Here is a 22,791-nt window from a genome sequence, read left to right as displayed (position 1 = left end):
GGCATTTCATTCTTCACTATGTGTTGATTTCAATCTAACTTGATCATCCTTCTCATCACCCAATAGAGCAGGCCTTCAATGAAGGACAGCTGAAGCAGGCAAGATTTTTTTGTATCACTGGCAAACAGAGCATTCTGTGAGCTGAGTATGACCGGGAGATCTTGTGAAAAGGCAAACTCTGATGCAGTGAGGCTCAGAGTCTGCATGTCTACCGGGCTCCCAGGGGAGGCCAATGCTGCCGGAGCGGAGGCCACGCTTCGGGTAACAAGGACTTAGAATCCAACCCAGACACAAGGTCCTTAATCATGGTCCACCAGATGCAACAAAGCCTGTGGTCAAGTGTGTGGTCTCTGAGGCAAGATAGCCTGGTTCACAACCACCTCTGCTTCTACATCACCTCTCTGGTCTCTTCTCACATCTCACATGGAAAACGGGGTAATAACCTACCCACCACATAGGGTCTTGTGAGGAGGAAGTTCATTTTTACGTGAAGAACTTAGAACAGTTGTTGTTCACTCAGTCTTGTCCAACTCTTTGTGACCCCAGTGACTGCAGCACACCAGGCTTCTCTGTCCTCCACTATCTCCTGGAGTTTGCTCAAACTCATGTCCACTGAGTCAGTGATGCCATCCGACCATCTCATCCTCTGCCATCCCCTTCTCCTCCCGCCCTCAATCTTTCCCAGCATCAGGGTCTTTTCCAATGAAAACACTGGGCTTCCCCTATGGCTCAATGGGTAAAGTATCTGCCTGCAATGTAAGAAATACAGGAGATGTGGGTTTGATCCCTGGGTGCCACTATTACACTAGTCCAATGGATTGATACAATCATTTCCCTTCCTCATGAAGAACCTGACTTTGCTGGAGAAACAGGACCCTATCTCCTATTTTCCTTTTCTCCCCACTATGCAAGGCAAAGGCTGGTCACGTTAATGGACTCCTGGGATGGGATAAGGGGGTGTCTCTAATGCAAAAGGTCGTGGGGAGGAGGCTGGAGAGGGGATTCAGGAGATGCTCCAGAGGTTTCCTGCACATGTTGAAGCTGAGCACCTCTCAGGGCCTTGCCCTGTGACAACCTCCCTCCCCATTCTGTTTCTACACCAAGATTACCTCTTACCTTACAGAGACCAAGCTCGTTTCTATTTAAAATCTGTTCCTTTTGAACCCCACATCCCTCTTACTCCCCTCACAGACAACCATAAAGCCTGTATAGAGCTTTTCAGTTCTGTGTGTTCTTACAAAATGATTTGATCCCATAGACTGAGGAGCCTGGTGGGATACAGCCCATGGGGTCGCCAAGAGTCGGACACGACTGAGCAACGCACACACACGTACACATGCATTTTTAATTAACAGAAATGGTACTATGTTATAGATCGCAATTTCCTAAACATTCCCCACCAGCACTCAGTATTTAAGATGGACCCACACGGCTCTGTGTGCAGCTGAGCCAACACTCCTGTCTCCCCACGACTCCTTGTGTACCACCGCGTTGCACCTGCCTGCCCTATCGCCCACCTCCCAATGACCCAAGACACTCGGCCTGTCTGCAGCCCTCGACCACCACAGATACTGGTGAGTATCCCCCACGTGCCCTCCTCTCAGCTGCCCGGATTTAAGGAAGGTGCATGCCAGGCTGTGCCACGAGGCCTTCACCCTGGCCCCAGGAAGGAATTCTCGACAAATGGGAGAGACATCAAATGTGAGCATTTTTTTTTTCTAGTAGCAAGTTTTATTCTAGGCAACCGGAAATCATCAAAGGGGACACTCACACAGGACCCAGGAGCCCACCCCCACCTCCCCCACACAACAGGGGGCGCGAATCCAACACTCCTGAGAGCCATGGTGCTTTTTCTCCATCTTCTCAGGAAGTCAGGCCCAGAACAAGTGTGGCGTGTGTGTGATCTGAACAACCTTAAGAAACAACTAGTGTAACAGGGACCAACTCAAGGGACCGCTGCACCGGTACAAGCTGAACAACCTGAAGTGAAAACGGAGCTCTCCACCCTGGGAGGCTGTGGAAGAACAGTGGGGACGGGCTGGAAGGGCAGGGAGGAGCCCCCCTCGCAGGAGCAGCTGTACCCCAGCGAACCGTTCCTGGGCCCTTCACGCCCAGCAGGGGCTCTGGGGTCTCCCTCACTACGCTGTCTCTCGTGGTCGGTTAGCCCCCCTGGAGAGCCAAGGAGGGCTCTCCATGAGAGGGGGTTCAGCACTGCGTCCCGGCCTCTGGCCTGACTGAAGGTGGGTGGGCTGAGAGCGCCCGTGAGTGACTCCCTCCTGGAGGGCAAGCCAGGTCCCCATGTTAGAAACAACTTCTACAACTCTGGAAATTTAAAGAGCGCCGGGCTTTTTTCATCAACTAAAATCTAACTCCCCCCTCCCCCCTAAAAAAAGGCTCTTCAGACAGGGTAGGCAGTTCCCTTTAATTATCTCTACTCGTCAGGAACCAGACCACGGAAGAGGAGGACCCACGGGGCTGTGCTCCCACGCACCTGCTCACTCCTCTGACCCGGACTCAACCCCTGGGAAGACTGAGAGGCTGGGAGAGGCCACCGGCCCGGCAGGGTCAGACAGCCAACCCCAGCCTGTGACTTTCCGCTCCGACGGGAAAACTAGAGACGGCGCGAGAGGCCTGGCCCAGGCTCCCTGCCTCCCCCAGATGTCAGGATAGCCTCTGGGCTTGGCCTGGCGCCTGGTCACGGAAAGCAACCCAGAGAGAGCCCCCTCAGGAAGCAGTCAGTCCCTGACCCTGCAGTGTCTGTTGGGGGACAATGCCAGTTCCCCCCACCCCCCCTCCGCTGGGTGAGGGGCTGGCACCCCTAAAGCAAGCCACTGGGCCTGGCGGGCTGCAGGGCCAGCCCGCCCCGCTCCCGCTGGTGGATCTTCTGGTGCTGCAGGAGGTGCTGCTTCTGCACGAAGCTCTTCTCGCACTCGGGACAGCTGTAGGGCCGCTCGCCCGTGTGGATGCGCTGGTGCCGCACCAGATCCGACGGGTGGCTGAAACTCTTGCCGCAGTAACCGCACAGGAGGGAGCCCCGGCTCCTCCTCCAGGGGATATGGCCGGGCAGGGCGACCAAGCTGTTGGGTGAGAACCGCTCCTGGGCCAGGCGGCCGGCCCGGGCGGCCTCCTCCACGTGGCAGCGCTGGTGGGTCAGCAGGCTCACCCGGCAGCGGAAGCTCCTCGCGCACACGTCACACTGGAGCAGCTGCGCCTTCCGGGCTGGGGGCTTCAGCTGGGGCCGGGGCCGGGGGCTCGCCTCTGGCTCTGAGGGGGTCTGAGGGTGGGGGGCCTCGCACTCGGGACATCCGCAGGGGCCAGCGCTGTCCCTTTTCGGCTGCAGGCCTTGCCCACACTCCCGACCCGGCCGCAGGCGCTTGTGACACTTCCGCTTCGGGGGGCAGCCCAGAGTTCTGCCAATGCGAGGGTCTCTCCCGCCCTCGGTGGGCTCCTCCAGACAAGTGTCCCTGGGGCCCGATTCCAAGAGGATGGAACCGCCCTGCCCGTCCCAGAGCTCAGCCTGCTCCGGGCTCAGGAGAGCCTGCTCGTCGGCAAAGCCCGAGCACTCTCCGGGAAGGTCCGCGGAGCTGACCGGCGGGTACCGTGTCTCCTGCTTGACCACGACTTCCTCCACTGCGGAGAGAAAGGAGAGCCACAGAAGAGATCACAGTCTAGGTTGTCTCAGAGCTAAACGCGCCTCGGCAAGCTTCAGAAGGGCTCAGATCAGAGTATCCCAGGACCAAGGGAACTGGAAGAGGAAGAGACTGACTGGGTTGCAAGACCTGAAAAACTACACCTATACTCAGATAGAGACGTGCTGACTGGAATCTAAATGCATTACGCTCACAGAACAGTTATAAGTTCTCCAAGCTTGTCCACAAATTTGCTTTCAACCTCTGTGGAAAATGGTTCAATACACACAGGTAACACATAAGCTACTTTGAAGTGTTAAAATAATAAACGTGAATAATAAAATCACAAACACCTAAACCTGTAGCTTAGAAATCCACATGTCCAGTTCCGTTCTTCCTGCACAGTCTCCCCAGATGACCTGGGTCACAGTGGCTTCTCCTGCCTCTTACCCAGCGAGCCTCACTCCTGCAGATCTGACCCACCCTGTTCTCCGTCTCCGCTGGGTTCTGACTCAGGTCAATTAGGCACTCCACCCTATGGGGCACATGGAAGGGCGAGGCGGCCGCGAGTCTTAAGGACTCCCTGCAGCAGTGAAGGAGGTAAGAGCCACGTGTAAGAGGTGAACTCATGACAACCGCAGAGTTTAGAACAAATAAACAATGGACAAGATGACGGACAATCAGCGTGGGGCAGTTTGGTGGTGGCAAAGCTCATGACAGGCTACCGGGCAGCGGGGCGGGGGGGTGGAATATTCTGGAGCCACTCACCTAGGTGGCCCCCACGAGACTCTTCCTCCTCCGAGTCACCCGGCATCTCTGCATCCAACTCCATTTCTCCTTCGGGCTGGCCAAGCACCTCTGGGTTGGAAAGGGCACAGTGTGAGCCCAGAAGACAGGACTGGTCATTTGCCAGTGAACAAGGCGACCGAGGTCAAGGAGCTGATGGTAAAACTTCAGAAGATTCACAGTCACTTTCCCCTAGCAGTTTCGGACAATTCAGAAAATTACAGCCAATTCAAAGGATCCATTCGGCTAACGGCTGCCTTCAACGTTCCTTCTCAGCTGGGGGCCAGGCGCCAGAGCTCCCTGCTTTCCTCCCAACACCGCCCCCACCTCCCACGGACGGGGGCTCCATTCCGGGGACCTAACTTTGCCTGAGCCACAGCGTTGTAAGCAATGTCAGCACTGCTGTCCCCACTGGGACACACAAGGCAACAGCCACCGGCACCTGTGACCCAGCCAAGGTCACAGTCTCCTCTCTGACCATTTGCCCTTCCCTCTCCCTCCCCTCGCTCTGGTCACAGCGGCCTTCTGGACAAGCCTCCACGGACCTCGGTTCTAAAGGAGTTTAGAACCAAACAAAACGCGTTTATTATTTTACCTATAAAGATGAACATCTATCAAGCAACACTTCTAATCAACACAGTATGAACTTTGAAACCTCAGGACCGGCTGTAATTCCAGGTAAATGCCAAGAAACATTGTTACCTGCCCATCCCAGGTAACAAAGAATGTCTTGTCAAGCTGTCCTAAGTATTAAAAGCAGCTTGAGGAATCCTAGCTGTGTGACACTCTTAACGCACATGACGACATCTTATCTATTAGTATAAACGTTATCAAGAACTGACTATGTGAATACAAAACCTTTCCAAGAGTCTTCCTAAACTGAGGGCCTGGAGACTCCCATTACTCAACCCAGCTGAGGCCTAGAGAGGATCCACAGCCACGAGAATCCCAGGTGTAGTCTGGGTCACAAACGCCTCAGTCAGCAATTGCAGGAGGTCTGAGGGCAAGGTCCAGGGAGAAAACCGCTACCTACTCAGAGAGACCAGAGTCTCATAGTTGCTCTTCATCACATTAGCATAGAGCTCCTTCTGCCAGTCCTCCAGGTTCTCCCACTCCTGCTCTGAAAAGCAGACTCCATCATTTTCAAGTGACCTGGACACCTGGAATCACAAATGTCACAGTGAGGGCCTCCGGTCAAGGATACAAAGGAAAAGCCGGCCACTGAGAAATCTTCACTGACAGCCCCTGAGCATCGGGCTTACCTTGGGGGCCTCGCCCTTGCTGCCCGGGGGCAGCCGCAGGACCCAGAAGTTCCTGGTCCTCAGCAGGTTCTCCACGTTCTCCAGCCGCCTCTGCAGCAGCCCATACTCCTGCAGCAGGGTCCCCAGCACGGCCCACTTGCCCTCCAGCTGGTTCCCGAACTCCATGGCCGTCTTCTCGCAGTCGGCCAGCTTCTTCTCGGCCGTCCCCATCCGGCCCTCCAGAGTCAGCAGGCGGGCGGCCTGGGACTCCACCTTCTTCTCCACGGCCTGGATGGCAGCCACCACGGTCCAGAGCGAGATCTCGGTGGTCTCCAGGTAGGAGCTTTTCTCCGTTGCTTGTGAGGGTGGCGTGGAGGAAGTCAGAAGGCTGGAGCGGTGCTTCCTCCTGTGCTGAAGAATCAGGTGCAGGGTCAGGCAGTCTGCGTCTCTTCCAAACAACAGGTTAAAAACACACAAGGGGCCCAGGAACACACGGCACCTAGTTTCTACTTTTTCTTAATTTAAAAAGCATACACTTTTATCCTCTGATACTTCAAATTACACACATACGCCGTAACAAGAAAAAACTGAAAAGGAGAAAGAAAGAAACGTATGCAAAATATCACCATCCAGAAACAGGCTGTCGGAATTTTGGTATGTTTCCTACAAGGTTTTTTTTTCTCCCCATCTTTTAATTTATTTTATTTTTCAACAAAACTGCCATCATATTGCAAGTGTTTTGTTACCTGCGTTTCACAGCCAGCCTATTCAGTACGACTTTCCAGTGTCAGTATTCATTTTTTTAAGCCAATTTTTTTCTATTTGATATGTTAGAGTATGTGATACTCTGCTATGATAAATGATGTGATTTACACCCATTCTCAACTCCACATTCCTGCCAGACTTCGCAGTGGATCATGTCAGCCCTGCAGGTGGCTCTCCACAATCAAGACAAAGTTCCTCAGCAGGACCTACAAGACACCACATCCACCTTTGCGCCTTAGCAACCAGTATAGTGAAAACTGGATCCTTCAGAAACATTTACTTAAATGACCTGACTGAGTCCTCTGGCACTGTCCCTAGGCTTCACGTTTTTAGGGGCTGTCCCTGACAGTGGCTAAAGCTCAGAATTAATAAAACCAACACTTGGGAAGTGTTTCTGAGCTGTCCTCTTGCCCACACTGTGTGTTCATGTCAGTCTTAAACCCCCAAAGCTTCATATTCTCTTATATGGCACACACTTTATTCAAGGCTGCTTCTCTAACTATAATAAGGACATGGAGAACAAGACATTGGAAGGAAATATCTTTGGAAGAACTGCCAGGGTCTGAGCTTATGGGCTGGAGAAAGAGGGGATGAGATGAAGCCAACCAATGGCACAGAACAGAACACTTAGGTTTGGCCGTGACCTATTCCAGGTAACCAACTCAGTTCATTACTAAGCTATTTAAGTCAAAGGCTTAAATATCCCCCTTAAGAAACATGTGGAGAAAAGTTTAATGTAAACGATAAATATAAATGAAACCAAAAAATTCGATTACTGGATAAATTCATTTCACCACACATTCTGCTTTTAAGTCTCTAGTTTTTTGGAATCTCTTTCCTTTCTGTGGCCCAGCACTGTGTTACTTGCTAGCACTGTTTTCCAAACAGGAAGGTGGGTTGGGATCTGAACAGAGAAATAACATCTCTCCTCTTCCACGTTGTCAAAGGCTAAAAAGAGCAGGCAAGCCAAGCTTCCTCTTTTCTTTTGTTTTAAATTATCTATCATGACAGAAACAATTTGAATGTCCATCAACTGGTGAACAGATAAACAAACCAATAGTGGTCCATTCATTCATTATGGGTTGAACTGTGTCTCCCCAAAAAGACAGGAGGAAGTCCTAACCCCCATACCTCACAATGTGATCTGACTTGGAGATAGTCTTCACTGCGTATCAAGTTAAAATGAGGTCAGGAGGGTGGGCTCTAATCCAGAGTGACTGGTGTCCTAAGAAAGTAGGAGAAATACAGACACGGAGACACACACACACAGAGGGAAGGCACACAAGGGAGAGGACGGACACGTGGAGCTGGAGGCAGAGGCTGGAGTTACGCTGCCGCAAGCCAAGGAAACCCCCAGCGCCACCAGGAGCCAGGGGAGAGCAGGGAACAGACGCCGCCTCACGGTCCTCGCAAAGAGCCAACCCAGTGGACCCCTGGATTTCAGACTTCTGGCCTCCAGAACTGAGAGACTTAATCAATTTGTTGGTTAGGCCACCTAGTTGGTGGGCCTTTGTTACAGCAACCCTAGGAAAGATACACCTTCTATCAGAACGGTTAGTGTTAGTCACCCAGTGTGTCCGACTCTCTGCGACCCACGGACTGTAGCCCACCAGGCTTCTCTGTCCCTAGAATTCTCCAGCCAAGAATACTGGAGTAGGCTGCCATTTCCTTCTCCACCTTATATCACAATACTCCTCAGCAATAAAAAGGAACAAATTATTGATACCTATAACAACATTGATGAGTCTCAAAATCACAAATGTGACAGAAACCAGACACAAAATGCTACATATACTGGATTCATTTACATGACATTCAGGAAAAGGCAAAACTACAGACACAGAACAGACCAGTGGTTGCCAGGGGCTGGGACTGGAGGAAATTAATTACTTAGGGGGTACTTTTGGGGGTGATGATGACAATATTCTATAACTTGGTAATATGATGGCTACACATTTTTCAAAACTCATTGAGCTATAGTTATGCTTAAGGAGTGAATTTTACTATATGTAAAATCTGTGTTATATCTCAGTAAACAGGACGCAGAGTATTAAGGAAGGAGAAAATGTTAGCTATCATAAAAGATACCATAAACAAAGTCTAGAAACAAACAGGAAGAGAATATTTGTGAACAGGATATGAATTGGAAAGAAAAGATAAATAACCCAAACATAAAACTGCAGACTATAAACAATTTGCAAAAGTGGAAATGGAGGTGGTCCATAAGCAAATGAGAAGACAACCACGTTAGCGGTCAGGAACGCAGATACAACCAAATGAAATCACTTTTCATCGACCTGGTTGAGAAATATGAAAGGGAACAACAATCAGAGCCGACTATGACGTGGTAAATCTGGTACCTTCATTACATTCCTGGAAGGAATGAAAAATACTACAAACTTTGAGGGAAGAAAATATCCAAAAGGTCATTAAAACCCCTTTCACCTAGTGATACCACTAAGGCACTCTTCAAAAATAAACAGATTATTATTCAGCGACATACATACGAAGATGACTGATTACTGGCAACATTCATTGGAAGAGCCAAAACCTGGAAATAATCTTGATGTCTTTTATTTTTGTCTGCACCAAGTGGCTTACAGGATAGTTCCCCGATCAGGGATTGAACCTGGGCCACGGTAGTGACCGGCTCCCCATGTGGCTCAGTGGGTAAAGAATCCACCTGTCAATGCAGGAGATGCAAGAAATGCAGGTTTGATCCCTGGGTCAGAAAGACCCCCTGAAATAGGAACTGGCAACTCATTCCAGTATTCTTGCCTGGAGAATTCCACAAACAGAGGAGCCTGGCGGGCTACAGTCCATAGAGTCACAAAGAGTCCAGACACGACTGAAGCAACTAGGGACATGGTGAAGGTGCCAGGTCCTAACCACTGGACCGCAAGGGAACTCCCTCTGGACGTCTATTAATAAGAAGACGGGTAAATGAATTGTGGCACAAGATGATGCTACACAACTGTTAGAAAGACTGAGTTAGATCTGTGTGCATGATGTGGGAGAATGTCCATCATACACTGACAGGATAAAAGCCAACTCTGAGGGAAATACATTTATTATGACTTCATTTTCCTCAAGAAGAGACAAGTGTATATGTTTGTTTTAGCACACAGGAAGGTGTGAGAAGATCTTCACCAAACTAGACTAACGTAAGCCAGCCTCAGGATGTGACAGAGAGGGATTTTAATCTCTGATTATAAACTATTGCTTGTTTTGACTGTTTCACTAAACACATACTCCTCTATAATTTTTTCCTTAAATTTCATACATAAGGATACTCCTGAAGGCAATGAGAAATCTTTAAAAAGTACACTTACACTCACTGTATTTCTCGGTTTTCTGGGACGGTCCTGCTTGCAAACTGTATCATGCTGTCAGATCATGAATCATACGCCGGGCCTGCAGCTACAGTCTGAAGCCCACGGTCACTACCTATGAGACACAGCTGCCGCTCTTAGGAAACCTACAAGCTGCTTGAATAAAACACTAAACAGCACTCTACAGTGATACTTGGCAAAGCTGGACTGGATGCTATTTAAGGTTGCTTCTAACTCTGAGATAGATGACTTTTTAGTATTGAACAGATAAAAAAAGAATATTTACATAATATATAAAACACATAAAGTAGTGACAACAAATCTCCATGTAACCACCATTCAGGTGAAAAAGCTGATTAAAATTAAACACATACGTACACACACATACACAGAATACCTCAGAGATACCGTGGGTTCAGTTCCAAACCACCACAACAAAGCAAGTATGACAGTAAAGCAAGTCAAATGAATTTTAATTTTCTAGTACATATGACAAGTTATGCTTACACTATTCTGTAATTCAATGCAATAGTGTTATGTCTAAAAAACAGTATATACCTTAACTAAAAAATACTTTATTGCTAAAAAATGCTAACCATCATCTGAGCCTCCAGTGAGTCAGAATCTTTTTTGCATTATTAACATCAAAGATCATTGATCACCATAACAAATATAATAACAATGAAAAAGTTTGAAATATTCTGAGAATCACCAAAATGTGACACAGAGATACGAGGTGAGCAAATATGTTGGAAAAATGGCAAATGATGGACTTGCTTGACAGAGAGTTGCCATAAACCTTCAACTGGTAAGAAACACAGTCAGTGCAGTAAGCAAACCACAGCACAATGAGGTATGCCTGTGTGTGACTGTCTCTTATTATATATCAGCTTTACCCTTCGTGCAACTGTCTGAAGTAACTACTATCCCAAATTTGGTTTTTCACTATTAACTGCCCTCTTCTGTTTTTTTTTTTTTTTTTTTACCATGTTTGTTTCCAAAAAATATATTCTTCTAATTTTTCATCTTTTAGGATTTTACATAAACAAGTCACTCTTCTACAACTCCTAGGAACAGCTTGGTATTGCAGGTGATTAATTCATTTTCACTGCTGTATAATAGTCTACCATGACTACACCACAATTTATTTTTCCATTCCACTACTGATGTTTCCTCATCTTTGTCATTACAAACAGTACCATGATGAATAGAACTGTACCTGGCTTCTAGTGGATATGGGCAAGTTTCCCAAGGGCATAGTCCTAGGAAGGGAATTGTTGGCTCATAGGGTATACACACGTCCTGAACTTAAATAGATAATGTCAAATGGTTTCCAAAGTAGTTATACCGATTTCACTCCCGTCAGAAGTCTGTAAGAATTCTGGCTGTTCCACATATCATCACATTTTATTGCTGTCAAAATAAAATTTGTGTCCCTTTAGCAAACTGAAGGCAATGGCACCCCACTCCAGTCCTCTTGCCTGGAAAATCCCATGGATGGAGGGGCCTGGTGGGCTGCAGTCCATGGGGTCGCTAAGAGTCAGACATGACTGAGTGACTTCACTTTCACTTTTCACTTTCATGCATTGGAGAAGGAAATGGCAACCCACTCCAGTGTTCTTGCCTGGAGTATCCCAGGGATGGGGGAGCCTGGTGGGCTGCCATCTATGGGGTCGCACAGAGTCAGACACGACTGAAGCAACTTAGCAGCAGCAGCAGCAAACTGAAAGTGATAGTTGTTCAGTTGTGTCTGACTCTTTGTGACCCCATGGACTGTAGCCCGCGAGGCTCCTCTGTTAATGGAATTCTCCAGGCAAGAATACTGGAGGGGTAGCCGTTTCTTTCTCCAGGAGATCTTCAGGACCCAGGGTTCGAACCTGGGTCTCTTGCATTGCAGGCAGATTCTTTACCTTCTGAGACACCAGGGAAGCCCTTGTGTGTGTCCCTCTATAGATCTGAAATGATATCTCATCGTGGTTTTCATCTTCATTTTTGTTTTTACTAGTAAGGGATAAGCATCTTTCCTTAATGTTTACTGGCCATTCAAATTTCCCCTTCACTGCTGAAGTCTTCAGCCATTTATCTTTTGGGTTATTTGACTTGTCTAAGTATTTATGAGGTTGTCTCATACAATTTGTCTGAAAATTCTGTATACTAATCTATCAGTTATACGTATTACAAATAACTTCCCTTATGTGTGCCTCATTTTAAAATTCTCTTTATTACTGTTCAACATAAAGTTTTAATGTAGGTGAGTTTTTTATCAGTATTAATTCTCTTGTGGTTTGAACTTTTGTGTCAGGTGTACAAAAAAACATCTATATCACACGATACTGTCTTCTAAATACTTGACAGTTTTGACTTTCACATTTAAGTATTTATCTCAACTAGAATTGAGACAGTATTTACGTACAGTGCAAGCCTCAATCTTCATATGGGAAGTCAACAGATCTAATACTATATACTGGAAAACCCATCATTTGCCTGCTATCTCTGTCATAAATCACGTTTTCATACATGAAATCAGTCTGTTTCTGGCATCTCTCTTTTGTTCTATGGGTCAATTTTCTACTGCTTTACCAAAATTACCGTTTTAATGCCCACAGCTTTTTGATAATTATTGATACCTGGTACAAGTCCCTCCAACTTATTTCACAGGAGTATTTTGATTATTTTTGGCCTGGTGATAGTCTACAAGTTTGAAAGGTTTCACAAAAATATCTTTAGAGATTTTGTCTGGCACTACATCAAATTCATAGATAAATCTGAGAAATGACATCTTTAGGATAAAAATGTTTCAATCCATTCATAGTATATACTCCTTTTCTAATGTGTTTTTAATATCTTTTGCTATTTAAACATATTCCATAGGTATCTGTTCCAATCATCAATTGCTATATCATAAATAATTCCAAAATGTAGTGGCTTAAGACAACAACGTGTATTTCACTCACAAATCTGCAACTAGAGGAGGCTTTGAGAGGGACAGTTCGGTCTACCGCACCCCGTGTCGAGTGGAGCACGTTGTGGGCAGGCGCTAGGACCGCCTGGAGACTCCCAAGCCACATGGGACAGGGCGATCTTGGTGGGAACGGTCATGTTCGTTCAGTGACTCTGCCTAAGGGCCCAGCCTGCAGGCAGCATCAACCTCTAGAACACACTTGCATTTCTAACAGGGCATTTTTGCCTTCTCTCTTTTTTCTTCATTAATCTCGCTAAACACTGAAACTATATATTGATAGATACATGGATAAAAAATTATTACCCTCTGTGTCGGTGCTACACAATGTAACTGAAGGAAACTTACATGGCTCAAAATAGCCTGGAGTTAAAACTCCCCTCTGGGTCCTCCCCACCATTCTATGCAAAACAAAGAACTCTCTCACCCAAACAAAACAAATGGACATTAAGGTTGATTACGACCAGCTCCCAGCCAGACCCAGCCTCTGGCCATCTCCAGAATTCCTTGCTCCAGCCATTTAAGAGATAACTACTCTGAACAACCTTGGAGAAGAACAGGCCCCCTTAAGACAGTAGATTTCCATACATATGCCTATATATATACTTACCCTTTTCTTGGGTTAGTGCAGCAGCTCAGTAATCTGACTGCTGCCCCTTCTCACCTCATTTTACAGGTGACCTGTTCCTGTAAGGTGCTGGTCTCGTTCTTTTTCCGAACCTCGCCTTCTCTAACCCCTTTACCCTACAATAACAGCCACCAGAAACATGCAGATGCTAAAATGTAAATTAATTAAAGTTAATTAAAAATTGAGTTCTTCAGTTCCTCAGCTGTTGAGCTACATTGCAAGTGCTTGACAGCCATATGCACTTTGTTCCTACAATACTGAACAAGGCAGAGAATATTTCCATCATTTCAGAAAGCTCTATTGAATGCACTACACCCTTACTAGTTTTTTTATTCATAAAATGCTAAGGCTGTGTTAAAATTTCTACTATGGTAGTGAATTTTCCTTGCAGTTCTTTCAATTTTTGTTTTATATATTTTGAGGCTATATAATTAGATGCACATAAGATCAGAAACATTCTATCAGGATGGTAAATTAAGTCTTTTACCATAATAAAAGCAGTAGTAGCCCTTTATCTCTAGCAATATTAATACAGCTAAGCCAATATTCCTTTTTTAAAAAATACTGTTTAGTTTTTTATTTATTTTCGGCTGCGCTGGGTCTTTGTTGCTGTGCATGGGATTTCTCTAGCAAGTGGGGGCTATTCCTCGTTGCAGTGCACAGGCTTCTCACTGTGGTGGCTTCTCTTGTGGAGCACTGGCCCCAGGAGTTGCAGCACAAGGACTCAATAGCTGTGGCACATGAGCTTAGCTGCTCCATGGCATGTGGAACCTTCCTGGACTGGGACTGGACCCGTGTCCCCTGCACTGGCAGGTGGATTTTTAACCACCGAACCACCAAGGAAGTCCCCAATTTTCCCATGATTAGTATTAGCCTGGTACATGTTTTCATATCCTTTTATAGTCAACGGTTTCTATAGCTTTACCTTTCAGTCGTATCTCTTATAAACCATTTGCTAAACTATAACCCATCCTATCAATCTCTGCCTCTTAACTAAAACATTTAGTCCGTTTACATTTATTGTAATTGTTGGTCTAGTTTTATTTTCCTTATTTGTGCTATTTATCCCATCTTGTTTCTTGCCTTCTTTTAGATTGATTTTTTCTTATTCTATTATTCCCCCTTTCAAATTTTAAGTTATATAGCCAGCGTTTAGTCTTTTAGCAACCATCCTAGAAACTGCTTACAAAGACTTTAAACATGTGAATTTTGATCATCTCTTCCTAACGGTTATATCAACGCTGCCATGAATTTTAATTCTATCTTTGTATTTAACCCACAAGAGAGACTTTTTTATTCAGACAATAGTTGTTTAGATTTACCCATTTTAATGGACCATCATATTTTCTTACATTATCACTTTCCACTTAGGATAATTTTCCTTGTACCTGAAGTACATTCTTTAGAATTTCCTTTAATGAGTATACTAGTAACAAATTGTCAGTTCTGTCTGAAAATGTTTTACCATTTTTTAAAAAGATACTTTTGAGAAGTGTAAATATGGGACTACATAGTTATTTTCTTTTAGCCTTTCCACAATGCCAATCTACTGCTGGCTGGCTTCCAGCGTTGTCCAGATGAACCTCATCAGTCTTAACAATGGTTCATTCGAAGGTAATCATTTTAAAGAATTATCTTTGCACTGTATTCTGTACCTTCACCATTATGCGTCTAGGTAGAGATTTCTTTATGTTTATCCTGACTGGGATCTACTGGGCTTCTACGTATTTGTATTTGCATCAGTCCTATGATATCCTCAGCCATTAACCACTCATCAAACATGGCCTCCAGGGCAGACTGTGTGTGTTTCCTACTGGAATTCCAATATGTTTTTCTTCTGAAATTGCAACCTCGGAAATCTCTGAATGGCTAATTTTTTGCCCATTCATTTTACTGGCTTTTTCTCAGAATTTTTCATTATTTTTTGCATAACTTTTTATTGAGAATTCATTTTTTCTTAGATTTTATCTATGTGAATTATTTGAGGTCTGAGTTAAGTGTTGAATACTTCAGAGAAGATTCGTGTTCATTTCTGATAGATAGCTAGAAGCTCTACTTTAAATTCTTGGCTTAAGGTTTCCCAGACACCAAGGTCATATGAATTCAGGCAATACGCCCACTTGAGAGTCAACATGAATTCTCAAGGGGCACCTTGTACCCACCTCTCAGCACCAAGGTTTGTCATGATTTTCTCTGCAATCACTCCCTAGAGGTAAGAGCTTACTTCCAGTTCACTCTTAAGGTTGCCCTTTGAAGTTTCAACGTTATTAGACTGGAGTTGAAGGCGTCTGAGACTTCCCATCTTAGGCTCTGAGTTTTGTCTATTTCCTAATGCCCCTTGAGGTTATAAATACTACCAATGAATGTTCAGCAAACGTCCTCAAAGTTGGCTTCAGAAATCCTTATCTCTTAAGAATTCACTCTTTCACTTAGTCTTTGGGCTCTTTCATATTCTTTACTAACTACATTTCAAATATATTTGTTCCCCCCACCCCTCAGAATTTTTGGTTGTTTTCATCAGGGCACCCTTTGACCATACTGTCAAACTAAGAGTTACAGAATCCTTTATCTGAAAACAAGAAACGAGACATGCCCAAGGACAATTTAAATATGTTCTGCATTGATAGATCCATAAATTAATTAAAGCATACTTGGGGGTTTTGGAGGACAAGACTTCCTTTTAACAACGTCTGTTGAAGACATGTAGGAAACTGCACTGAACAGTTAGGAAGAAATATTCTGGAAGCTAGTAATGTGTCCTCCAGCCCAACTTTAGTATTATAATGTGGTCTTGAGGAAAAGGCAAGCCTTTGTCTAGATCACCTTAGCTTAAAGGAATCAAATGAGGTAAATATAGTGATATCGTTAACATCTGTGTCTTGTTGTCATAATTCATAGAAAACAAACACTGTATTAAGTCTCCCAATCCTTCCCATCTTGGTTCTTACCGACTTCCCACAAGAATCAAATACAATGCACCCAGCTCATGGTCAAATTTTCACAACAGGATCTCCTTAGCGCTCTCACATGATTCTGAAAGTGTCTCTAGATCAAGAAATGCTGCCCTAAAGACCACCTGAACTCCACCTGCCCTTTCTACAGCAAATCCTCTTATATCATCAAAGTAACTAACACTTTGTAATAACAAGAGAATGTCGGAGCTGCCAAGAACCTTGTGTGATGCAAACTCAGTCGCTTCAGTCATGTCCTGGTCTTTGCGACCCTATAGACTACAGCCCGCCAGTATCCTCTGTCCATGGGATTCTCCAGGCAGGAACACTGGAGTGGGTTGCCAAGGCCTTCTCCAAGGGATCTTCCCGACCTAGAAATCGAACCTGGGTCTCCTGCATTGCAGGAGGATTCTTTACCGCTGAGCCACCAGATTATCTAGTAACTAGTCCCAACACTCAATTTACAGCTAAGGAAACAAAGGCTTAAAGTGAACACAGCTGCCTAAAATCACTAGACTGGAGAGCTGAGAGCTGAGTTACGGGCTAAAACCCAGTTTCCCGACTCCGTGCCCAAGCTCCACGTCTCGCCATTCCCTGAATGGGGACTTGTGGGAGAGAAGACGGAAACAGATCGACAGCTTCCCCGACAAAAAGCCAGCAACTTACACCTTGAAAGTAATACCTACCCCCCAGGGAGAGAAAGCCCAGCCTTAACTTCAACAGAGCAGAGTCTGCAGCAGGAGAGAGCACGGCAGAAGGAACGAGGGCAACCCCATCAGGCCGAGAACGAGCTGGTCACAAGGAAGCAGAGTCCTGGGGTCCCTGAACACGGGGCAAGTTCGCTGGCAATAACGGGGACCCAGGGTTTCCCAACCGCGCCTCCTCACTAGCCTAGAAACGGGCTCTCTTAGGGCGCGACGAAAACAGGTTGGGACGGTAGCAAATCCAAGAACATGAAACAAGCCTCGGAGAAGTTTCTCGGGAAGACCCCGGGGCTACGGCCGACGCGGAGGGAACCGTCCGGGAGAGGGCAGGGCGCTGGAGTCGTCGGGGGAAGGTCAGCGTGGACCCGCGCCAACCGCTGACCACCGACGCCCAGCCCCGCCGGGGCCGCACCTCGAAGCCCAGCCCCCGGCTGGGGGCTCCGCCACCCGCAACGCGCCCCCGGGCCCGCACGAGGAGGACTCTTACCCGAGCAGTTGCCAGCTCCGCCATGGCTGCCATCCGGGGCCCGTCTGATACGCCGCCGGCTGCGTGCGGGGTTTCCTAGGGAGCCCGCCGGCACCTCCTGGCAGCCGCCCCCAGCGCCGTGTTGATGCAAGGTGCATTGTGGGAGTCCGGCCCTCCCGGACCAAGACGGGCGCCACCCACCGGTCCTCGCCGCGCGGGGTTTTCCCCGGCGCCCCCGTGCGGCAGGAGGGTGAACAACACTTCGGCATTCAGCCCGAGAGGGACGGAGGACTGGGTCTTTCCAAGTCAAGGGCCGGTTGCGAATTTAAGATGAATCTGGTATAACCACATCTTCATTAATGGACCCCAAACAAACAATGTAGTCTAAGTTTTTATCGTGATGTTTACCACTCCTTATCAAACACTTAATTCCACTTAAATTCATCTCTCAGTGATTTGGAGGGCTTCCCTGGTGGCTCAGACGGTCAAGAATCTGCCTGCAATACAGGAGACATGGATTCGATCCCTGGGTGCGGAAGATCCCCTGGAGCAGGAAACGGCAACCCACTCCAGTATTCTTGCCTGGAGAACTCCATGCACAGAGGAGCCTGCTGGGCTACAGTCCATGGGCTCCAAAGGGACTGAGCGACTAACACTAACACAATACATAGACCTCTGCTTCTCCAGCGCTCTGGTAGGTGCTTTGACGGATTAAAAAATGTATAGAATTCATGGGGGAGAATGAAAGAAGTGAAAGTGAAAGTTGCTCAGTCATGTCCGACTCTTTGCGACCCCATCCATGGAATTCTCCAGGCCAAAACACTGGAGTGGGTAGCCTTTCCCTTCTCCAGGGGATCTTCCCCACCCAGAAATCGAACCCAGGTCTCCCATATTGCTGGCGGATTCTTTACCGACTGAGCCACAAGGGAAATCCATCGGGGAAAGAATAGATACATGTATCAGTATGGCTGAGTCCCTTTACTGTCCACCTGAAACTATCACAGCATTATTATTGGCCATACTCCAACATAAAATAAAAAGTTTTTTAAAAATATAAAACTCAGACATTTCTCTGAGGGAAGAACTTGTAATCTGGTTGGGGAAAAAAGACACACTCCCAAATGGCAAGCAATTTAATTCAAAAATACACCTGTTACTTTGCTTTTTAGAAACCAGAAACACATTTCTCACATCAACAGGGGGTTAGGTGCCCAGACCATCCCACTGAAGCCTATCAGTGATAGTAATCATGCTTTGGAAAATCCAAGAGAGCCCATCCAGCCTACATGCTTCGTGTTAAACCACGCATTCTGAGTTTTGGGTTGAAAAGCACGGTTGCTTTACCGTTTGAGCACGTGATACACAGCACTAATGCAATGATAATTATGTGATTCATGCCACATTGTCTCCATAGAGACAGGCGATGAATTTCCACTTTGAATGATAGGCATGAAGCACTTTCCCTGAGAACTAAAATCTTAAGATCAACAGAAAAGTATGTTATGTGACTGACTCCTTCTTAGCATGAGGGCTTAGTTCAGACTTTACCTCCTCTGAGCAACATGCCCTGACCACACAGTCTATAGCCCAACACCCTCCTCCATCCCAACACTCAGTGTTGTTAGCTAATAATTTTTCAGGGCATTTGTCACTATCTGAAATAACCTCATTTTCCCATTAGTTTGCATAGTAATTATGCAAACTAATTACTATGCATAAAATGTAATTACAGATAGTGGATAATCCGTAACAGTGGATAAGCCCTCCACTGTTATCCTCCATTTCTTGCGCAAAGAAATGCTCATAGATATTTTTGGATTATTGAATGGTGAATCAAAAAATAAGGATAGGGACAGTCAGCTCCAAGAGAAGGCATGATGTCCAGGGCAACCAGATCCACAAGCAATTGAATCATTAATATACCTAAAGAAAAAATGGGATGGGCTGAGAAAATTGGCTGAGATATGTCTCAAGCCAACAAAAATTTACTGTCAGATACATAAAAAAAAAAGCATCATGGTTGTGAAGGCAGACATATGAGGACATAGGATACCAAGATCATTAAATGGTTCAGTTACTGAATTCACATGTGCACCAGGCAAACTTCTGATGATATAGGTTCCCATGTAGCTTCTGGTAAACAACATGTAGGTCAGGCTGATGCAAATATCCAGACCACCCATGGACATTATTAAACCAATACTATGGCTTATCCATCAGTCTCTGAGAGTCAGCAAGATTCAGCATCCCAGGCTGAAATTCTAGAAGAATATTTACATCAAATTTCCAGTGTCAAGGGAGGCCGCACCAGGCGGTGGTTTGCAGTCTCATCGGCTTGCAGAGATGGTGCAGCAGTTTAGAAAGTGGGCTGAGGGACTTCCCTGGTGGTCCAGCGGTTAAGAATACTCCTTGTAGTGCAAGGGACACTGGTTCAATCCCTGATCTGGGAAGCTCCCCCAGGCTGCCAAGCACCTAAGCCCGTGCACCACAACTGCTGAGCCTGTGCTCTAGAATCTGAGAGTCACAACTAATAACCCATGTGGTGCCCATTGGTGGCAGCGGTATTAGAGGAATCAAGGAAATTTACTCTTAGTACTTGTATCCTGTCGTCTCTATATCTGTAGAATATGAATGTAACGTGTGGAGCGGAAAGTGACCTTTGATGTTATCTTACTCAAACCCTCATTTTTAGTGACGGAAAAAAGTATTCTTCGAATCACAAATAATATTAAGTTTAAAATAATGCTTTAGGGCTTCCTTGGTGACTCAGTGGTAAAGAATTCACCTACGAATGCAGGAGATATGGGTTCAAGCCCTGGTCTCGGAAGATCCCAAATGCTTAGGAGGAACTAAGCCTGTGCACCACAGCTACTGAGCCTGTGTCCTAGAGCCCAAGAGCCACAGCTACTGAAGCCTGCGTATCCTAGAGCCCGTGCTCCACAACCAGAGAAACCACGGCAATGAAGAGCCCTCGCACAGCAACGAAGTGTAGCACCTGCCGGACGCAACTAGAGAAAAGCCCACTCAGCAATGAAGACCCAACACAATCAAAAATAAATATATTAAATTATAAGAATAAAATAATGCTTTAAAATAGTTATCTTGTCCCTTAAATTTTCTATCATGTGATTTATAGCATACATGTCCACATAAATATGTACATATACATGTGCCCAAACATCTTTTTCAAATCGAGAATGTTTATAGACCACAGCTTTGAGACCTACCTTTGTAGTCTGTTCCCCGTACTATCTTGCAAGTCTCTAGCTGGCAGGGACCATGGCTTTTTTGCTCCTTTCCCATCAGTAACCCTTTGGGGAGCATGCTCCATGCAGCTTCTGGGTCAGTGAGAATCCCAGAATGAACACTCTTGGGCTCGAGCTGCCCCACCCAACCCCAATTGTATGTATTCGTGTAGTGGACGTCTGACAACCTCGTCGGCCTAGCGCGTCTCCCTTCCTCTGAGCAGATAGGCACCCCCTCCCCTTTGGGGATGGCTTCTTCTGGGCTCTAGTCATGTGATTCAAAGGGCTGCCACCATCTTGTTCAGTGACAATTCCAGCCTGGTCACAGTGACTGTTTGATATATGTGTGTGTGTGTGTGTGTGTGTGTGTGTATAATTTAAGTATTAAAATTTAAGCATAAAAATATATATAGAATTTAAATATAGAATTTTATTTTAAAAAATAAGTTAAAAATATGTATAGAATATAAAGTTTTATTTATTTATTTTTATTTATTTATGTTTGGCTGTGCTGGGTCTTCATCGCGGCACGGGTTTTTCTCTAGCCGTGGACATCGGTGGGCTACTCTCTAGCTGCAGTGCCCGGCTTCTCATTGCAGTGGCTTCTCTTGTTGGGGAGCACGGGCTCTAGGGTGCAAGGGCTTCACTAGCTCAGGCACATGGGCTCAGTAGTTGCAGCTCTCTGACTCTAAGCACAGGCTCAATAGTTGTGGTGCCTGGGCTCAGTGGCTCCGCAGCATGTGGGATCTTCCCAGACCAGGGATCGATCTCATGCCTCCTGCATTGGCAGATGGATCCTTTACCAGGGAGCCACCAAGGAAGCCCCACAGTAACTGTGTGAAAGGCAGGCATCTGACTCAAAGCAGCCCAGTCGCAGCACCCTCACCTCCTGGCCACAGTGACTGAGCCGGGGGTGGGCCTATGACTTAAGTTCGTCCCTGGAATCCTTTCAATTGGAGCTGAGGGAGCAGGTTAATTTCCTTTCTGGTGAAGTTATAAATGCGAGTCAGGAAGAGTTTTGTCCCCCATTTTTTGCAGTAGGTTAGTCTGAAAGAACACTCCTAATACAGAGAAAGGAGCAGAGATGACTCATTTGTGTCCCCATCTGGGATTGATGCTTCAGTGGCTCCTCTGAGTCTGTGAATGATTCTGGATTCCTCCCAGAAACTTCCCCTTGCTCCTTGGTTGACTGATCAGGCCCAGATAGGGGAATTGGGTGTCTGAGTGACAAGATTTTTTTTTTTAATTGCATATCCTTTTATCCATTTTGAATTTTGAATGGATCAATGTAAAATCTGTTCAAAACTTCATTGATTGATTAAAAACTGGTGCAGAATTCCTTTTAGAGGAAAACAGTATTTTGTTCACCAAAAGAGTTTTACTGAGCATTTTAACTGTGAAAAACTAGGCTCCCAGGCAGAGCTTGGAAGGCAGAATGTGAGCAAAGATAAAACTAAACTGCCTTCCAGAGTAAATTAGGAATGGGGGTTTCTCTGGGTGTCCTAGGAGTGAGGGACCACAGACGGGGGAAGGGAGCTACTCTTCAGAGATTAGAAGGATACAAGATGGAGATGGGAGAAGGGGTGAAGAACTCAGAGGAATTTCTGATGCTGAGAATGGTTCAAGGTCTTTTAAGAACAGATATGGTGGGTATTTGGGGTTTCTTCCCGGTGGGACTTCTCGGGTGGCTCAGATGGTAAAGCGTCTGCCTACAGTGGGGGAGACCTGAGTTCAATCCCTGGATCAGGAAGATCCTCTGGAGAAGGCAATGGCAACCCACTCCAGTACTCTTGCCTGGAAAATCCTATGAATGGAGGAGCATGGTAGGCTACAGTCCATGGAGTCGCAAAGAATCGGACACGACTGAGTGACTTCACTTTCACTTTTGGGGTTTCTAATTTTGGGTTGTTTGCTGTGCTGAAATGAGACCCTCTCTATAAATTTCAAAGTATAAAAGCCTACTGCGCATACATGTCTTACTGGGGGAAGGCAAAAGAAAGACAGAGCCCTGCCATCTGGGTTCATGCAGGGCTGAGAGGCAAGTGGCAACGTTAAGGCAGAGATATGTGAATTTGAGAATCCAGA

At 46.1% G+C, this 22,791-nt stretch overlaps 1 protein-coding gene across 3 annotated transcripts; it reads right to left on the bottom strand.

The window, feature by feature from the left end:
- Nucleotides 1-1,708: 1,708 nt before the first annotated feature.
- ZNF212 (zinc finger protein 212) lies at nt 1,709-17,620 on the bottom strand. 3 transcript variants are annotated; one of them, XM_081537300.1, is made up of 5 exons: nt 17,483-17,620; nt 5,678-6,067; nt 5,449-5,575; nt 4,398-4,487; nt 1,709-3,630 (listed from the first exon to the last, which is right to left on the bottom strand). In XM_081537300.1, exons 1-5 carry the CDS (start codon nt 17,513-17,515, stop codon nt 2,819-2,821), a joined length of 1,452 nt encoding a protein of 483 aa, XP_081393426.1. In that variant the 5' UTR covers nt 17,516-17,620; the 3' UTR covers nt 1,709-2,818. The 3 variants fall into 3 exon arrangements, with proteins under 3 accessions (XP_081393426.1, XP_081393425.1, XP_081393427.1); XM_081537299.1 differs by having other exon boundaries at nt 5,678-6,062; XM_081537301.1 differs by having other exon boundaries at nt 5,678-6,062; nt 16,978-17,528.
- Between the last annotated feature and the right edge of the window lie 5,171 nt (nt 17,621-22,791).

Source organism: Giraffa tippelskirchi, chromosome 10, assembly GCF_054371585.1.
Source record: "Giraffa tippelskirchi isolate mGirTip1 chromosome 10, T2T-mGirTip1v1.2.pri, whole genome shotgun sequence".
NCBI lineage: Eukaryota > Metazoa > Chordata > Mammalia > Artiodactyla > Giraffidae > Giraffa > Giraffa tippelskirchi.
This window is presented reverse-complemented; position numbering and strand designations above follow the sequence as displayed.